The sequence below is a fragment of the Eucalyptus grandis genome, chromosome 6 (assembly GCF_016545825.1).
Source record: "Eucalyptus grandis isolate ANBG69807.140 chromosome 6, ASM1654582v1, whole genome shotgun sequence".
Lineage (NCBI taxonomy): Eukaryota > Viridiplantae > Streptophyta > Magnoliopsida > Myrtales > Myrtaceae > Eucalyptus > Eucalyptus grandis.
In genome coordinates, this window is record NC_052617.1 from 49,776,497 (window position 1) to 49,795,185 (window position 18,689).

Below are 18,689 nucleotides of genomic sequence, written 5' to 3' on the forward strand. Positions count from 1 at the left end.
TAGGTACTCTTGAGCTGCAGACCCACCTTATGCAACTGGTGAAGCTCAAGACTTGCAATGCAGCCATTTGGGCCCCGGTTTGTACTTCACATATGGCGATGATTAATTGGGCACTTGTTGAAGGTCATTAATTGTGCTTTGGAAACATGTAATTCAGCTTAAAGGTTATTAATTGAGCTACTGCATTTGAGTTGCTCCTTGACAAAATCCAATCTTGAGAAGCCGCTTTTGCTCCAAATTTGGCAATCCACGTTAAAAAATTACAAGAATGTGAATGTGAGCAGGAGACACAAGATGATACTATTGGAGACTACTAAGAAATAGATAAATATCACAGCAGACTCGAATTATGGCCAAATTTTCACATTTTAGATTAAATTTAGCCGAGAATAAGCCACTCGATCGCGTAGTAAATGGAAGATCTCCCTCTCTATGTATTTCCTGGAAAAGCATTTACCGGGTCGAATGCTGCCATCTATTTTTCCGAAAGAAACGACTTGAAAGTTTCAAAGCTACGCATGTGTAACTTGTGAGGTCGGCGCAATAAGATGACTAGTTAAATAATTTTTGGCCAAGAATGACGCTGACTACCGGATCCCACCGCCGCAAAATTATCCTCAAGAGAATGGGAAAGGACATAACTACTCAGTGTCGAGGATATCATCCAAAAAATAGCTAGGGATATAGGATGGAGATGTTTAATTTATCACCATCTCCGTAGCCTCAGCCTTCAATTGCCAACTGCTATTTGCATTTCCACCAAACACGCATCAACTGAGGACAATCAATTAAGGGAAAAAAAGATTGAAAATAACAAGTTCTGCTAGCAAAAAAACAGGTTCCTTGAATCAAAGACACAAATCGCTGCAAAAGAGTCTCACATCTCTACATAAAAAAATCAAGTCCGATCCCAACAGCATAATAAATAAGGCACCAAAAAGGAAAAGGAAACACGTAGATACAGCAGACAAGCGAGGAAACCAACCTGACCCGGCCATAGTAACATCAATGTAACAAAACCCCTCTCCGTCTGGCAGTAGTCACCCTAGTGGAATCATGATGAATGAAAGATCATCAACTTGACAAACAGAAGCAATGTCGCAACAGCCGGTAAAATGTCGATAGGATTCATCAATGAGCGAGCAGCAGAAACACCCGAAGCACTTCCAGCAGGACCACCTGCAGGGTTAAATCTAGGAAGCGAACTTGTACTTGGCACCACCGAAGACGTGGGTGAACCGGCAACCTCTGATTGTGGGGCGGGCGCTGGAGCAAGTGTTGGATCTTTGATGACTGTGGTAGGTGGGGCTATAAGTGGAGGAAATTGCTGAACTCCTGCATGTGTTCAAAGGCAAGAACAACACATCACAATCTCGGTCACAGTCAATATTACCAGTACCAGATATGTTGACTTTGAATAAGAAGAAATTTAAGCATTTGATTCATAGATTGATGAGGCATTTGAGCTCAAAGTAAGAGTTACTATGCCCCTGTGACCAGAGTAGAGTCACTGAGAGAAAGCCTCGTACAATAATTTCTTAATTGTGTTTCTAGTTTACTCAATTAAGAGCTTTCTAGGTCCAAAATAGGAACTCAATGACATGACAGCAATATTCAAGATTGACCTGGGCATCGCGGTTGGAGAGATGTGGACAACCTGCAAGGTAAAGAAAAGTGCATTACAACTCAAAGCATATACAGATCTTCCAAGTTCCAACCCCCAAATAACAGTGGATACGAAAGAGGCCTGAAGTAGTAGCCCTACATGGTGACAATCGAGCCATTGACAAAACCACCATAGCCGCATGCACTGACATTGCATCCAGCACTGCTCTGTTGAGCAGTAACATTTCCAAGCATCAAGTTGCTGTTTCGACATTGCATGCTAGAACAAGAAACTGCCAATGAAGCAGGCATGCAGTACAATCTGCGTAAGAAAATGCCAATAATTAATGAAAGATGATTTCATGTATTTAATGGGGATTGTCAAAGGCAATTCGTGCTAACTAGCTTTAAATGATTTTAAAAGGAACGTCTATTACTTAAGATTTCCTGGCCCACAACTGCACTGCACACAATGGCTTGCTGTGATGGCATAGCTCCCATTAGGCACAATTAGACCATTATCTGAGGCGTATCTTGGAAAATTAGAAGCACAGGCTGCAACATAAGAAGTAAGGTAAGTATCCAACCTCATGGCCTTCCTAAAGTCCATATCAAAAGGGAAGCAACAAAAATCGCAAAAAAAAATAAATAAATAAAAATGCCAGCATATTCCAAGTATGATTAGCAGTGTTGATGCTTTAATCACAAAATTGGAAAGAGGTTTACCTTAATATAGTGAGGAAATGAAGGTCAAGAAACATGATATTTAAACAGCTTTACAACACATAATTGCGAAAAATATAGAATGCAGACAATACAATCTGATCATGAAATCTTCACTGAATGAAATGACAAAACTTATCCAAAATCAATATGCCCTAATTATTATGATTTTACTCTGCTGATGCAAATGCATCGAACTTCTTCAAAGCCATCAACCCCACAAAGTTCAACAGTACCCACGCAGAAGGTTGTGCTCAAATTAGAAGTTCCTTACTTAGAAGCACTGTGCTTCAAAACCAGTGACACCAAATAAACTTTAGAGGAAACCCAAGAACCAGCACATCAATGAAAAAGACTTTTTCTTTATAAACAGTGGAACCAACGTATTATACACACACTAGCAAACGGACTTTAGCGACAATTTGACGAACTCCACAAAGGAAAAGCATTGAAATAGGGAAAAGCAAGTAAAGCAACGCGCACATTTAAATACTCGAATCCTTGGATTCTACTAAAGGTATTTAATTACACAAATTCCAACCCTCCAGTAGAAGAAAGCATGAATCCACAACAAACAGAACATCATCTAAGAAACAATTTTGGCGACATTTCATGAATCGAACAATTTACCTGGCAGTGGAACTGCGATAATGTCACCGGGATTTATAGCCGAACTGCCCATAGCATTCACGTTCATCAAATCGGTAATTGTAGTGGTATACCTGGATGCAATCCCTGCCAATGTATCCACCGGCTTCACCACGTAGGACAAATAAATTGCCGGCAACGAATTGTCGGTCCCATTGAAGCAAGTGCAGGGGAGCGGCACCACCAAGTTCTGCCCCACGTCCAATACCGAGGGGTCCGATATAGAATTAGCCTCCCTTATCTGATCCGAGGAGACCAAGCCGGCGTATATGGAATCCGAGATGAACGAGAGGGTGTCCGAGGGCCGGGTCTTGTACCGGGTCGACACGGACTTCCGAATCCCATCGACGCAGGAGCAAGTGATGGGGACTTTGAGGAAGAGCTGGGAAGGGAGGATGTGGTTCTCGACGTCGGGGTACGAGATGTCGATGGCATTGGAGGTGAGGAGCGAGATGGGGTCTATTTGGAAGAGAGAAGCGACCTCGGAGACTTTGAGGTCGGTGTAGAGAGTGTAGCCGAGAAGGGCGTTGCAGGAGTTGGAGTTCGAGCAGGGCTCTATGGTGGACTTAGGGGCGACGAGGACAACTGCATTGGCGAAAATCAAGAAGACGAAGAGGGTCGAGAAGGAAGACAGCGATGCAGGTACCGTGACGGGCATGTTTGGGTACCTAACTTGCGAGCTGGTCTTTCGGATTGTAGAAAAACAGAGCAGAAAACGAGACAGCTGAGAGAAGGGTACGGTGAAAGCAAGAATGAGCAATGGAAGGGGCAATGTCAAAGAACCAAAAAGACGGGACTTTGCAGTAGAAAGAGAAGGCTTTTGAGCCGGAAGAAAGATGGGTACTTGGGAGGGTTCCGGTACTTGGATTTGGAGGGGGCGGAGGCGGTGTTTTAGGGTTTCTTCGCTACTGTTTTGCAGCTCCTACCGTGCCGTTCCGCCGAAAAGCGACGGAGCTCTGCAGCGTCGATGGAGGATGGCGAGCTGGGGAACCTCAAAGTTGAGATCTTCGGAGCTTTTTGGGGAAGGAAGGGAGGCTCTCAGGACTCGGTAAGGTTTTCTGCGTCGACTGACGAGCAAGAAGAAGCTGAAGCTGGAAAAATGGTGTGGAGAGAGAGAGAGAGGTTTGAAAGACAGCAAAAAGAGCGAGAGGAGCGGACCAGTGTGTTGCGCAGAGTGACCAGACATGAGTCAGATTCTCGGTCTTCGAGCTTTGGAGTTAACTTCCCAAGTTACCCCCACCGAGATCCGTTAATTACGAGATCCAGACTCGGAAGTCATGCTTAATCCGCGGGAGTAAAAAAGGTGATAATTTTTTTTTATTTTTGTCAATCCTACTTTACTTCAACTCTAACTCCCGTTATCAACTTTAGTCATATCTATTATCAACTTTAGTCATATCTTTTTACAAGACGTAAGAGTCGAAATCCATATTTAAAATTAATTCGTCCACATCCCAACCTCCTGAGAATGTAATAATTCAAATTTCTCACATCTCATCTCCATGTTGAAAATGTGTCACTAAAGCAAATCTTACTAATTAAAAATGATAATTTAAGAAAAAGTTAATGTTGTCAAAATTATAAATTACGTTCACAAGTATCCCAAACTCACACTTATCTATTGCGTTACAAATATCCCAAATTCTTTTGCGATGAATAAAAAACTCTGAATTTATACTGCGAGAATGTCAACCTCCTTAGTGTTCTTTTATGACACTAAAAAAAAATTGAAAGTACTTGTGTCACATTCAATTTAAAAAATTTTACAACATGAAAAAAAAAATTAGAGTATCCATGTCACGGTGAACATAATTTTATATTTTTTATGGTATTTGCTCTTTAAGAAAATGCCAGACATATCTTATGTTTATTTACTTAGTCACGACATCGGGGGGAAGTTGGATTTGCGCTAAAATATTTCTTGCTCGATTTCATTGAAACTGGCACTGATTTCAAAGATCGAGGGTGAAAATGACATGGGCGGGATGAAATCCGGCGGGCTTTAATGATATTAAATTTCTTTTACTGGGAGTGAAAGTGGGAAAGTGAGCAAACTCTGTGAGCAGGGGCATTTCGGTAATTACGTAGCACAGCATTGTGGGGATCTTGTAATCAGAAACGGACCCCACTTTTAGGACTATTTCGGTTTCTTTCCGCTGTTTTATGATGCATTGCCCGTAAAGAATTTCTGTTTTGTTCTCCGGTTTGAACGAATCGATCCCTCACGCGAATTATTTTTGCGTGTCGTGCACGCTCCCAAATTTTCGACAAACGCTATTTTCTTATATCTTGGACAGGATGGTTGAGAATCTTGTGACATAGTTAGGGTATGTTTAATTTAGCGTTTTAAAAACAAATTGGGAGAATATGAAACAGTCTAATCTAAAGGATTTTGGGAGAAATGTAAAGATTGTTTTGGCAAATTCTATTTAAAAATAATTTTAAGAGAAATACCATTTTGTACAAAATATATTTAAAAATTTCATTTCTTTTTATTTTTAATCAATGAGAAAGCTTTCAACAGGGCTTTACCTTTCTTATTTTAATTATGTTGGTGTCCGCACACCTTGTCCTTCGTAATTTGAGAGAAAGTTTTTTTTTTCTCATCTTTTAAAATATCCTAAAGTTTGGACGAAATTGTTTGATGACATACTCAAGTTAAAATTCTTGAAAGAGACAGGTCATCATGGAGAATCTTGTGAGATATTTAATCAATGAGAATATTTCGTCTGACAAAAAAAAAAATAACGAGAATATGTTTTGAAGAGAGTAATTACTTTTTCTAATTAAGGGCTATCTCGAAAATTTATTGTGAGATTATAGTAGACTCTTGTCCGATTATTTAAGATAAACTTTGTGGACTTTTCCTCTCTCTTTTTCTTTTATATATCTTTGCGCCCATCTCATCCGCAGTTTTCAATCATTAATGTACGAAAAGGATGAATGTATATGTACAGTAATTTCATGGCGCAGTTCTAATAAATTTATTAGTATCTTTGTCAATTTATCAACCTATTGCATTATATTTAAAATCACGAGTTTCTAAATTCGACATAAGTCACCGATATATATTTATTTGACCTACCTTGTTAAGTAAACATCTGTAAATTTTGCCATGTGAACAAATAAATTGATATTTCACAAGAGAAATCGCCAATGCAGTCAACATTATCTACCCATACTTCCAAATGCTCTAGAGCAATGAGTTGTATAGGCAAGACCTAAATGGTTTACTTTTGCCCGAAGTGCTTTCCTACCACCGTCAACATCAAACCCGGTGCCATCAGATATGCAAAATCATCGTTCCCATTTCCACGTCGACTTATGTAGTAGAAGCGTGGTTTAAAGAAAATCGAGGCACACTAAACTCATGACATGAGTACATTTCGCAAATGGCCTTCAAATGCAAAAGAGACAAAGTGAATTATCTCGATTTACCGATTTATTAAAAGAGATGAACCATCCAGTTAAAAAAAAAAAGCATATGTAATATGCAAACTAGGAAATGAGTTAACTAGTATTGGAATAAATCAAATCATTCAATGCGACTTGAGGCTATTTTTAGCAGTTACGATAAAATTCAAGATAGAATAAATTTTATTTTATCATATAGCCGGTGCCTGCTTAAAATAAAATAAAGTCGGATATAATAGAGAATATAAATAAAATCATCCAATGGGATAAGACATAAAATAAATGTGAATAGGATTTTTAACATTTATAATAGAAAAGTTATTATTTTCAGATAATAAATTTATTAAATTAAGAAAATTAAAATTATATTTCAATATAAATAATATTTGAATTCTAATATAATGAATTCAAAATAACAAAAGAATTTATATATTTTAATTTAAAATTATTTTTATGCTTTATAATATAATATTAATTTATATTTATATATTTAAATTTAATACATATTTTAAGTATATTAGAACCCTTTGCTATTTAATAAAATTACGTTAGAGAATGATAGAAGGGGAAAAATAAACAAATAATAAATTAATTAGAAAATAGAGGAAAATAAAATAAAAATAAGGTAAATAAGAGCATCACGAAATATTTTTACTATCTTAATTTGTATAATTTTGTGTTCATTTATACTGGTATGTCGTTTATACAAAAAAAATGCACATGATTTGATATAAATATATAATTTTATTACTATAATAATTAAATAGTATGTTTGATATAATAAAATATATTGATTTCATATCTTAATTAGAAATCCAGATAACCAAACATAATTTAAAAGCTTTATATAACAAGGAACCATGCTTATGATTCATCATTCTGCCACCATGATCCAAGTTAGTTCTTTTGTTATGGACAAACACTATCAATGGAAGCTAGATTTATCATTATAATTACTTTGTAAATTGTCTGTCCCGAGATGAATGGAGAAGCCAATTCATTGGAACGACATAAATTCGATCTCACCTTAATCCGTCTTGGGTCTGAAATGTTAACATAGTAAATATCGGGTCCATCGCTGTATTCAATTTTTCGTCCTTCAATCGACATACAAAATATAAATAATAAAGAGAAAAAAAAGGTGTCGTGACGAAAAAATTGGCGGGAGGCTGCAGGTGCTCGTTACGTGATTCGCCGTTGCACGCGAAAATCAGCGCGGGAAACGCTGAAATCAAGGTCGCCGGTCACCGGTTCTGCCGGTATAATAGAAAGGATACTCTTATTTTTCTCTTTTCTCTCACAAAAAAAATCAGCAAATTTTTAAGCACGTTACCCAGTAAATCAAAGGTCGAGGAAGTAATGAAAGAAAAAGAGGAAACTCCCTAACGAGGCGGGAAGATAATCTCTCTTCTAGATCGCAGTCTCAATTTGAGCTTCAGTAGCCTTCCGGAAATCCCCAAATCTCCACCAAACCCTAAATCAGCTCCGATGGACCCACCCCTCCCGCAGGAATCTCCGCCGGCGGCCGACGCCGGCGGGCGTAGAGGCGTCCGCCGGCGGCTGGTCCAGTCCACGCTGTTCTCCCCCAAGGCTCAGGACGTCGAGGCGGCCGGCGCCGTCCGGGACAATGATCCGGGCTGCAGCGAGGGCGAGGGCGACGGGGACGAGGAGGCCAGCGGGAGCCAGAAGAAGAGGAGGAAGCCGAGGGCAAAAGCCGCGACCCCGAAGCGGAATTCTTCTGCCAAGGTATGACTCGTCCGAGTGCGGCGCGCGTGTTTGGTCGGATAGGATTTCGAATTGCAGATTAGATATAAGGATGATAGGCGGAACGAATGCCTCGCGTCAGCTCAGCTTGTTTCCTGGCAGAATTTACAAAGCTCAAGAACGGCCGTTGCCACGGTGGTCCTTTTCTTTCTTGCAGATGTTTAGTATATAACTCGGCTTAGTATCTGTGGAAATTAGGATTTTCTATTGTGTATTAGGAAGCACCGTACATGCATTCATGAATGGTTGGACAGAAGCATGACATTCTTAAGTAGTTCTTAAAGGTTCAGATCATATACCGATTATACATTACTGATTTTCTTGGGATCATGTCAGAAGGACAAGCGGCAGCTGAACAGTACACCAAAGAAGAACGGAACGACCAATGGCGTAAAGGGAGCCTGCTCAACGCCGAAATCAATGAAGCTGGTGGAGAATGAAGATGGGTCTCCTCCTATCCCCAATCTGCGGATGGAGGCAAAACTCAGAGCTGAGGTTAGTTATCGTGACTTCCTTCGATTTGGTATTGCAATCAATCCAGATTTTGCGATGGTTACGACAGTCTGCTTGCTTTTCTGAATTTATTGAACTAGGCTGAATGATAATTGCTAGCTGGATCATATCATGCTGCCTCGGATTTGCGTTGTTGTTGCTTTAGTTTCAATTTTGGGGAGAATTTGCAGTCTTGTAATACATGCTGGATATAAGACATAAAGTCTTTCGTGTTTTGGTCCATAATTAGGAGAATTCGCGGATGTTTGCTGGAAGACAAATTCATCCCTTTTTCTCATCATGGAGGTCGGGCAAGAAATGTCAGGAGGCTACTGAAACTGAAGGAAACCCTTGTTCCAGTGACAGAAAGAGCCAAGGAATCACCCTGGGGCCTATCCACATATTTGAAAAGAATGAGGTAATGTTTACCTTGTTTACTCTTTCGCAGCCTAAGCATGTTGTGGTAAAAGTGTATAAAGTGAAGCTTCTAATTGCATCTCAACCTTCTTTACTGGGTGGGAACTCAACCCATCTTGTACAGGACGATGGAGGAATCTCTCTTGATTGGAGAAGTTGGATTTTCAATGAGGAAATTTTCTTGGGCACACATTCCTGTCTCGAAAGAACATCTTCTGTTTTTGAAGGCACCGTATGTGCCTTAACTTTCGATAAATTTCACTGTGTTCCCCACTACGCCTACAATAAATCACCTGTAAATAAGGAGATTTCATGGAAGCAAAGCCACAATCAACAATGGAATTTGCATGAACCAGCAGCTACACACAGGGCTGATATCCGTGATGAGAAGTTAATTTGCTGTCATCTTAAGGGCAGCAAACTGGTAAGCTTAATATCTATTCTTCTTCCTTATTGGTAATTATTGAGTTTTAAATCATGATAACTTTCCACTTTTTATAATGTTGTATGTTGTTCCTTGCCTGATACGAGTACTGTAGTTAACCGTCTAAAAATTTTAATGTGGCAGGACTATGGGATCAATGAAGTTGGTTCCCTATCAGAGTGTAGCGCATGTTTAGGAAAGTTAGATCCTGAGCAGCATCTAGAGGAAAGGTCAGGATTTTCTGAAAGCCCAACTTCATGAACTGTATATAGTCTATAGGCCTCATAGGTTGATCAACTTGTTGCAGAGGATTATGGAATGGTTGACTAGTTCAGTTGTAGATGCTGCTAAATAGAATTTGCTAAGTATAGCATATCATGCAACAATAAGGCCTGTGATGGCACAATATTCCATTTCCATTAGTAAGGCAATTGATGCCGTTGCTTCTTGATGCTTTCTGTTGTGTTTGATTATCTTCATCTGGGAGCTTTGAAATCATAGATTTTACTCCTTTACCTAACTGTTGCATTTACAGGATGCCGTCATCCAATGTTAGCTCTTGCGATGAGCCTCCAAATACATTATGGACGAATAAGTATCAGCCAAAAACCTCCATGGAGGTTTGATAATATTATTTCCTTACTTTCTTGCACATTTTATTTCCTCAAATACTGGTACGTTCTCAATCAAGTGATTTTCCTCTCAAATCCTGCTGTTTCAGGTTTGTGGGAACAGTGAAGCTGTCAAGTTCCTGAGGGAATGGTTACGCCTTTGGCACCAAGCAGACTATAAAAATATCAAATATCTGAATGGGGTTGAGGAGTCTACCTTGCAATATGATTATTATGTCCTTGACCAAAGTGACTCTGAGTCAGAATGCAAAGAGAGGCATGCTAGGTTGAAAAATGTTCTCTTGGTTACTGGACCCGTTGGGGTAGGGACGGCATATTCTATTTCTACTGCTCTCCTTGTTGATTGTGAGGTTCCTAGATGTAAATGATTTCATGCTTTTGTACTTGAATATTCTCCACTTGTCTGCTTGTACATAATTATCTCATGGTACATTTTACTGATCATTTTAGGCATTATTATATCTCATACTTGCCTGGTTCCTTCCTACCTGAAATAGTCCTAGAAACAGTTTGGAACTAACTTGTGGATCATTTTCAAGACCTGTCAAGTGGATGTTTTGTTTGCCATGTCAACAGAATTAGTTTTAGTTTTTCTGCACAGTTCATAGAACTCCTCATAATCAATGCCCTAGTTTTACTGCAGAATAAGTAAAAGATATTTTTACAGCTTGCTGAAATGAGGGATACTCTCAGCTGGTCTGGCATACCAAGAGCCTTAGTTGATCTGCTTTTATTTATTTCTTTATTTATTTTTATTTTTTGCAAGGGTGTGGGATAAAGTTTATTATGGAGCTTTGTAATTTCATTGTTTCACTGAAGTAACCAGCAAACTTTGGCCGAATCTTTCTTTCTGGTAGTACAAATTCAGTGGTATGATTCCAATCATAAGGCCTGCTAAAATTCTCTTGAGAAATTACAACTGAAAATTTAGCAAGCCTTATGAGATATGATAATGCCTAAAATGATCAGTAAAACCAGAAAGAACAGACTACTTGCCACAAACTTGTAAATTATATACGCCTCATATTAAGGAAATAGGCTGAATTTTATCTCAACCATATTCACAATATCCTTGGAGAGATAAAAAAAATCGTAATAGAGGTTTATGGCTAGAAATGATGAATCTATCTACAATCATAGAACCTCATTCTATCAAAAGGAAGGTATTTGATGATCAGCTAATAACTTGTATCTGTAATGGTTTGCTTTTACATTTGCTTCAGTTTCTTGACGCGTGATTAATTGGTTAAATCTAGTTCTTATTTCTCTTGTTTTCACAGACAACTGTCTTCTTTCCCTCAGCTTAGTTTTTAAATATTTTGCCTCCTAAGGAAGCTTGCAGATGATAGTATCTTTCAACTGTCAAGTGATGTATCACTTAATTTTACTGGGACATACAATCATAGATAAAGCTTTGGCACTCACATTCTTCTTACTTCCTTCTTCGCATAGCTTCTTCGCCTTATTGCTTGATCCTTTAGTAATTTTACTTAGCCTGGTCAAATGTTTTAGTTGTGCTCATTTTTTTCCGTGGGGCAATTAGTTTGGCTGTGCATCATCTGTCCAATCAAATCCTAAATTTGAGATCTTAGGGCATAGAGCTTACAGTTTTATTTTGCTCTCTTTTTGTCCACTCTAGAATGATATTCAGACAATCTGTCTGGAAGTTTTTGTTTCAAAATGTGTTGAGAGATTTGTTATTAATTTTGTTGGAAGTGTTTGATAAATTGTCCTGCTTATGCAGTGTGGGAAGTCTGCTGCGATCTACGCTTGTGCAGAAGAGCAAGGATTCGAAGTTATGGAGGTGCTGCTAAACTTACAAAGCCTGTTGTGCCCATGAATGTGTCTGATCTGGCTGTTTGAAATATTGGGAAACGAAGGCTGATTGAATAGACTAAAACTAGGGGCAAATGTGGTGTTTTTTAATTTGCAAAATAAAACTTCCCTGAACCTACAGCAATTTTGTTTGTGATTAACATACATCATAGTTGGGTAAACAGGGAAAAACTGAGAAGTTCATCAGGACTTAAGCACAAATATATCAATGGAAAATGCAGGAACTTTTTGTATATATGGTCCAGGATAGCTTCGGTAAAATTTGCAATTATGTTGTTCCTGATTTGTTTAATTTTGCAATGATGTACTGCTAATATAGGCAATGCCATTGCCAACTTGTCCCCTTCTGAAATGATGTTCTGGTGAGCATATTATTGGCTCACCAATGGATTTAGGAAAAAACATCTGGAATTGTTTAGCCAGCATATTCTTGGCTCCATTCATCAAGATACTCAGCATCTTTCGTATTCAATGTAATATTATTGGATAAGAGTGAACAGAGGAGATGAACAATTAAGCAGGAAGGAACATTTTATTCTAGTGATGTTTGTTAGTTAAAAAATTCAGAGAACTGTGGTTTCAGTTACCCCTATGCTCTAAATCGATGCTTCTTACTTAAGATTCTGTCTCGTCCATAAATACTGATTATTCAATGTAGATTTTATGCAGAGACCACAAGTTTTTCATTAGTCTCTTATTCTTCCTTAGCTGCATATCCAATGGGCTCGTGTCAATTATTTTAGATCCTGTCATTATCTATCATTACAATGTTTGAGTCTTTGCTTCCCTTTGCGATATGTATCTCCAATTTTATCTTTTAGCATTAGCCTGAGTACAAAGGAATGTTGTATAAATTCCACTCTTAGGTGGTCATTACTTTTCTTCAGTTGATTGAATGGTTTTGTGGACTTTGTTACTCTATGGTGTAGGTTTTTTTTCAGTGAATAAGAGTTACTTACCTTGCCAGGTCAATGCATCAGAGTGTCGAAATGGAGCTCTGATGAAGCAAAAGTTTGGAGAAGCCTTAGAGTCCCACTGGGTGAAATGGTTCGTGAGTTTACATTCTGCAGTCATTGCAACACTGCCGAGCTTTTCTTTGGAGTTTCAGTTTCTTTTCTCTATTTACCCCGCCGCATCCTTCTGCTTCATCCGATAACTTCTCTGTATTTCTGTTTACTTGATGAACAAGTTTATGTTTTCCCAGCAACTTTTCAGTGGAACTGAGGGCAGGAGAATAGACATAAATTCATCAATATGCTTGATAGATGATGAATATGGTTCTAGCCGAAAAGGGAAATGTGTAGTGCAGATAGATGCTTTTACCTTCTTGCAATTAAATTTCGATGGAGCTTCTAAATACTTCTGTAAAAGGCGGCAGCATGAAATTTATTCGGTTTCATGAGAGTCATTTCTGAACTTCGAGTTGGAGTAGAAGTCTTACTAATTTCAGGGTCATCTCTTCTGCGAGACATCTTTTTTTGTTGATTGATAAAGGATAAAATATCTGCTGCCGTACATCATTCACATGATTGCTACAGATCGCTTAGGTAGTAATAGAGAACTGAGCCTCTGCCCTATCAATTAGTTCGTGTCAGGGTTTTGTAATATCGCCGCTGATCAGCTTTGAGATCTTCATTCCTACTTAAAACTCTCTTAAGTATCTTCTCTATAAAAGTTGTTTTTCAATTAATATGATGCCTATGCTTTTTATGGTGTTTGTATAATGCTTGCATAATAGGATTTTTTTTTTTTTTTTTAATGGGTAACGGAGTATGTTTTTTTAGGTCAACAGAAAATCAAGTGGATACTCAAACCAAGAATAAACTTTGTCCAGCAGCAGACGGTGTTAAAGCAGAGCGTGAGGGAAAGGCAGAGTTGATTGAATTGATACGACTATCAGATGAGGAAAATCCATGTTGTTCTGCTGGAGCTGAGAAATTGATAGCAAGGGTGAATGGGACCTCTTGTCATCAAGCAGAAGTTAAACCTCTGATTCTTTTCGAGGATGTTGATATTACTTTTCTGGATGATCGTGGTTTTATAGCTGCTATACAACATATTGCGGAGACAGCAAAGGGTCCTTTAATTCTGACCAGTAGTAGTAAGAAATATGGCTGTTTGGTGAAATTTTGTTCCCACTTGCCAAGTATTAATTTGCATCACTTTATTGACTTGAAGTTTGTGCTTTATCCTAGACCACAATCTTCTCCTGCCTGATAATATGGAAAGGCTAGAGACATGTTTCGCGACACCTTCTGTGAAGGAATTGCTTTGCCATGTGCATATGGTACCCCTTCCCTTTACTCTAAGTGCTTTCTTGATTCCATCTTATTCGATTCTATTACCAAGTGAAACTTGTACCTTTTTTTTTAGGTTTGTGGTGCAGAGAAAATGAGAATTCAGCCTCATTTAGTGCAAAAGTTTGTTGGATGCTGTGAGGGAGATATTCGGAAGACCATTATGAATCTCCAATTCTGGTGCCAGGGTAATGAACATGCCAAAGGTCAGTTCCTGGACAATCTAGCGCCTCTGCATTTTGGATGCTTCATTATAATAGCGCATGAATTCAACAAGTTAAATTTCTAGCATTTGGTTCAGAAAAATGTAATTAAGACGCTTGAGCCTTTGCTTGCATATGAATTTGAATATATGGTCATTTATACATGGATGTTCTTCATTTGTGGACAAATTAGTCCACGGGCAGCTTTTTGTTTTGAGATGGAAGCAGACAACCCATGCATGAAGATCGAGGGTGTGTCGTTTTTGTTCATTCATGGGTAGTTATCTTTTGAAGTTGAGTTGTCAAGTGAGGAACGGCATGTCATAGGATTATTGTCATGTTTCTGCTTTTCAATGGCCTTATTATTGTTGTTGTTGTTGTTGTTGTTGTTGGAGGTGGTGTTCTGTTTATTGAAGGAAGTATTAGGTTTATAATTATCTGAAGAAAAGAATCTGTTTTCTTATCTCTCATAGAGTGATTACAATGAGTATAAATACATGAACAGAGAATCTAAATTAGGTAAGAAACCTATATAGATAAAGATCCTAAGTTGCCTCTAATATCTATCAATATCTAATTTACAGCAATCAGAATAAAAAACAAATCACATAATATCACGTAATATAATCACGTAATATAATCAGGGAGAAATTCTAGAAGATTTCCTAATACATTCCAACATTATCCAACACCAGGTGAGTATGATCGCACTAGGGACGATAGAATTTGAGATGTAAAGTTTCAAATGGTGTCCAAATTGTCTAGCTAAACGTACAACCAGTTACAGATTTTTATACCAATCTAACATGAGATACAATTTCCAGGTGCTGATGTCCAGAAGACATATGGTCCAGTCCTGTTTGATCTTGAGTCTGGCCATAGGATACTACCAAAATTAATGCCTTGGGATTTTCCCTCTGAATTGTGTGAACTAATTGAGAAGGAAACCAGCAAATCATTGACTACAATGCAAGACAATTCTTTCCTATTGGGGACGATTGATGAACATCTCGAGGACAAGGAACTCGAGGACAAGGAAGTTCAGTGTCCTCAGAGAAGGGATCAGAATGACATAGATTTGCAAGCCAAGAAGGAAGCCATGTTAAGGAGAAACTGTTCTATATATGATGACGAGGACTTGACTGTTCATTTCGGTACTGTGGGTGAGTTTTCTGGCAACCCAGGAACTCCTGTTGCGTTCTCCCAACAAAAAAGACGGAAGAAACTTGATATTGCTCTGTCTTCAGATTCTGAAGATGAAACTTTTAATCATGGATATGTCACGCCATTGCATGAGGGATCTCCCAAGGTCAACAGTGGAACTCCTGCTCAGGAGGGAGAAATGCATAATTCCGTTGCCCCATTTAGTATGAACCAATGCCAAGGTGAAGGAGAAGGAGCAGAAAACTGCCTTTTGCCTTGTTCAAACAGGGACATTAACTTACAGATGACTGACCCATGCAAATCACTGGATGAGTCATGGGTCCCTGAATCAACGTATGTTCCTGAGACAGAAATAGATGGTGAAATGGAGCTGTCATCCGGAACTTTTTCTTGCCGTGGTGGTGAAAGGGGGGAGCCTTATTTTGATAATGGGTTCACATCTGACATATCTCCAGTTAAGAATGGATTTTGTGTGAAGCCATTGTCCAGGTTACGGAGACTTTCGGATACGTTGGCCAACAGATGTGATATGATGGAAGACTCTTCACTCGGTGTTGGTGAAGATCCTCAGTTGGGTAATGTGGAAGCTGTCGATGGAGGATACCAGCTAATGGATGAGTGCAGCCGTGTGGACTTCAATGAAAGCCACAGATATCAGGCTGCGTTTAGGATAGAATCTAATTTAGTTCAAGAGTCATGGAAAAGGCTGCGTGAGCAATTAAAAAACCATGTTACCAAGGATGAGAAAGATGCTTCTCAAATGATACAAATTGCCAGCAGAATGAGCAATCTAATTTCAGAAGCTGATTTGTTACGTATTAATTGCCAATCGGTGATAGATGTAAGTTGTATTTTTAGATGTCAACTGAACTTCAAAATTATCCATTACCTTGCATTTTTACTTCATTTGGCTGATAAGTAATTTTGCAGGATTACCTAGATCCAACAATGGTTATTGCTGAAGATCCTGAATCTTTAAGTCGATACAATGAGCAATGGCAGATGACATCCACAATTGTCCAGCATGGATTGTGCTTTTTCGCTAAAGAAATACCTACTGTTGGGTCTGAAAACATGTACCAGAATGGGGTGGATTTGGCTTCTGAAATGTTAGCTTTGACGACTAACAGGATGGCAGTAGCTAAGCTTATTATCCAGGATATGGGAGGAAGTAAGATTTCAGATGCTGTCATTGATACTCCAAATATTGATGTAATTAGAAGGTGTGGAGCTCTGACCCTCTACTAATGCTCTCTTCATTTCTTTGATGCTCTAACAAATAGAACATAAGTAAGTTGACATTGCATGAACATTGTACTACAAGAGCTTAATTTCCCCTTTTAATTGTTTTTGAGTCCGATTACTTCCTCATTATTTAACTTATTTCCCTTTCTGACATACACCTTGGCACAACAACAGTTTTCTGTTAGTTTTTCCCTTTTGCTCTAACATCAAATCAATGAGCATCACATATCGACAGTGAGCCAACCATTAAGTAGGCCTTTGGTGGTGTGAACCATAATTGGTATGATAATCCCAGTAAAATATGATTCTGAATTGGAAATCTGTCTCGATGGGATTTTCCTTTGTCAAGTGGATGCTTCAGGTGAATGATTCACATGATGAATGTCCAAACCATTTGAAATAGGTTGGGAAAAAAATTGCATATCGGTCTTTTGCATCTTCGAAATATTATGTCTCTTTTTTTTGCTAGGAATCGAAATATGAGGTCTCACTTCTTATTGTATCTCAAATTTGATTTTACATTCATGACATGTTGATAAAGTCATATCCACAAGCATCACTTTCCTACCAGAAGGTTTGGGCACTGATTAAGTAAACGCCATGCAATATACGATCATTGGACTTGGGTGCGAGACTTTATTAAGTCCTTGCTGAACTTGACTCTCATGCTTTTTCTTTGTTGCAGGAAAACAAGGGCATCCCTCTTCGACCTCATAGAATCCATGTGTCCGTCAAAACTGTACTTGTATTTAAGAGATCATGCTTTTTATGACTATCTTTCGTCTCTAGGAATAATTTCAAAAGCAGAAACAGCTCGTTTGTCTGGAGGCATTGACAAGAAGAGGCGAAGGTACATCTTTCAGTGTTGAATTTGCATTCCAGTAAACGTGCATTCTAATTTTTTTTTTTAACTCAGCAGTTCCTTCACTATGATGTCTTAAGCAAAAACTCTTGTCATTTTGCAGAGGGCGGACTTCCCGCCACTACTTGAGCAATGCTGCACTCATGTTGTCTCCTGAAGACATTTCCTTGTTGCAGAAATGCAACTCTTTTGGAAATGATACACACCCCAACTAATGGATACTGGATTTAGCTCAATTATTTGCCCCGTTTGATCGGAGGCGAAAATGACTGGGGGGACTTTCCCTCCTCATATCGGTCAATATATGTGCTGGCTTGGGTGGCGTCTCTGAGGTGCACTAGTCTGTGTTACTAAGTAGCACTTAGCGGCATTGGGTTGCATCAAAAGTTCTGGTGAGAATAAATCTTGGTGAAGACCTGGCTTCTGATCAGGATGCACAAATTTCTTCACCTAAAACATGTCAGGAAGTGTGCTTTAGGACAAAAACTTCAGACTGCGATCAAAACAGGAAATGGTAACTTCCTGATAGTTCACGAGAACAGAACAGAAGCCGACGTAATGGCTGCACCTCCGCTGCTTGTATTTATTACTGGAGGGACCGCAAAATGATATTAAGATTGTGCGGGAGAATAAGAATTTGTAGCCTGCACAATTTCACTTAAACATGGGATACAGAAGCGCCCCATCTGCTCGCTGTAGATCTTCAAAATGCTATTGCATATTCAGTATCCAACACAGTTTGAGTTGTGATGGAGAAACCTTCTCGTAGTCTTCTTTGTTGACAGAGGAAGAGACAACTGTGGCGGGAGAGAAAAGTCATTAATTACAATTGTATAATAACTAATGATATTCGGTGAATTCAATCTTTTTTGTTTCACAAAAATCTGAGTCCATCTTCCTATGTTGGTTGTAATTTGTCTTCACTGAATAGTAATTTGTCCGTCACGTATCATGTTTCGGAGG

General features: G+C 38.7%; 2 protein-coding genes across 3 annotated transcripts; one reads left to right on the top strand and one right to left on the bottom strand.

Annotated features, from left to right (window-relative positions):
* Window positions 1-804: 804 nt before the first annotated feature.
* On the bottom strand, window positions 805-4,150 carry LOC104450499 (lysM domain-containing GPI-anchored protein 1). Of its 2 annotated transcripts, XM_010065078.3 has the most exons (5): window positions 2,959-4,148; window positions 2,043-2,160; window positions 1,766-1,927; window positions 1,626-1,657; window positions 805-1,335 (listed from the first exon to the last, which is right to left on the bottom strand). In XM_010065078.3, the coding sequence occupies exons 1-5, from the start codon at window positions 3,632-3,634 to the stop codon at window positions 1,055-1,057; spliced, it is 1,269 nt and encodes a 422-aa protein (XP_010063380.1). In that variant the 5' UTR covers window positions 3,635-4,148; the 3' UTR covers window positions 805-1,054. The 2 variants fall into 2 exon arrangements, with proteins under 2 accessions (XP_010063380.1, XP_010063381.1); XM_010065079.3 differs by lacking the exons at window positions 805-1,335; window positions 1,626-1,657 and having other exon boundaries at window positions 1,762-1,927; window positions 2,959-4,150.
* Window positions 4,151-7,713: 3,563 nt separating this feature from the next.
* LOC104450500 lies at window positions 7,714-18,612 on the top strand. The gene is made up of 16 exons (XM_010065080.3): window positions 7,714-8,136; window positions 8,491-8,649; window positions 8,897-9,064; window positions 9,188-9,487; window positions 9,632-9,717; window positions 10,023-10,107; window positions 10,209-10,421; window positions 11,864-11,923; window positions 12,923-13,002; window positions 13,740-14,056; window positions 14,151-14,242; window positions 14,329-14,458; window positions 15,280-16,460; window positions 16,550-16,842; window positions 17,550-17,714; window positions 17,830-18,612. The coding sequence occupies exons 1-16, from the start codon at window positions 7,879-7,881 to the stop codon at window positions 17,939-17,941; spliced, it is 3,699 nt and encodes a 1,232-aa protein (XP_010063382.2). The 5' UTR covers window positions 7,714-7,878; the 3' UTR covers window positions 17,942-18,612.
* Window positions 18,613-18,689: the final 77 nt, after the last annotated feature.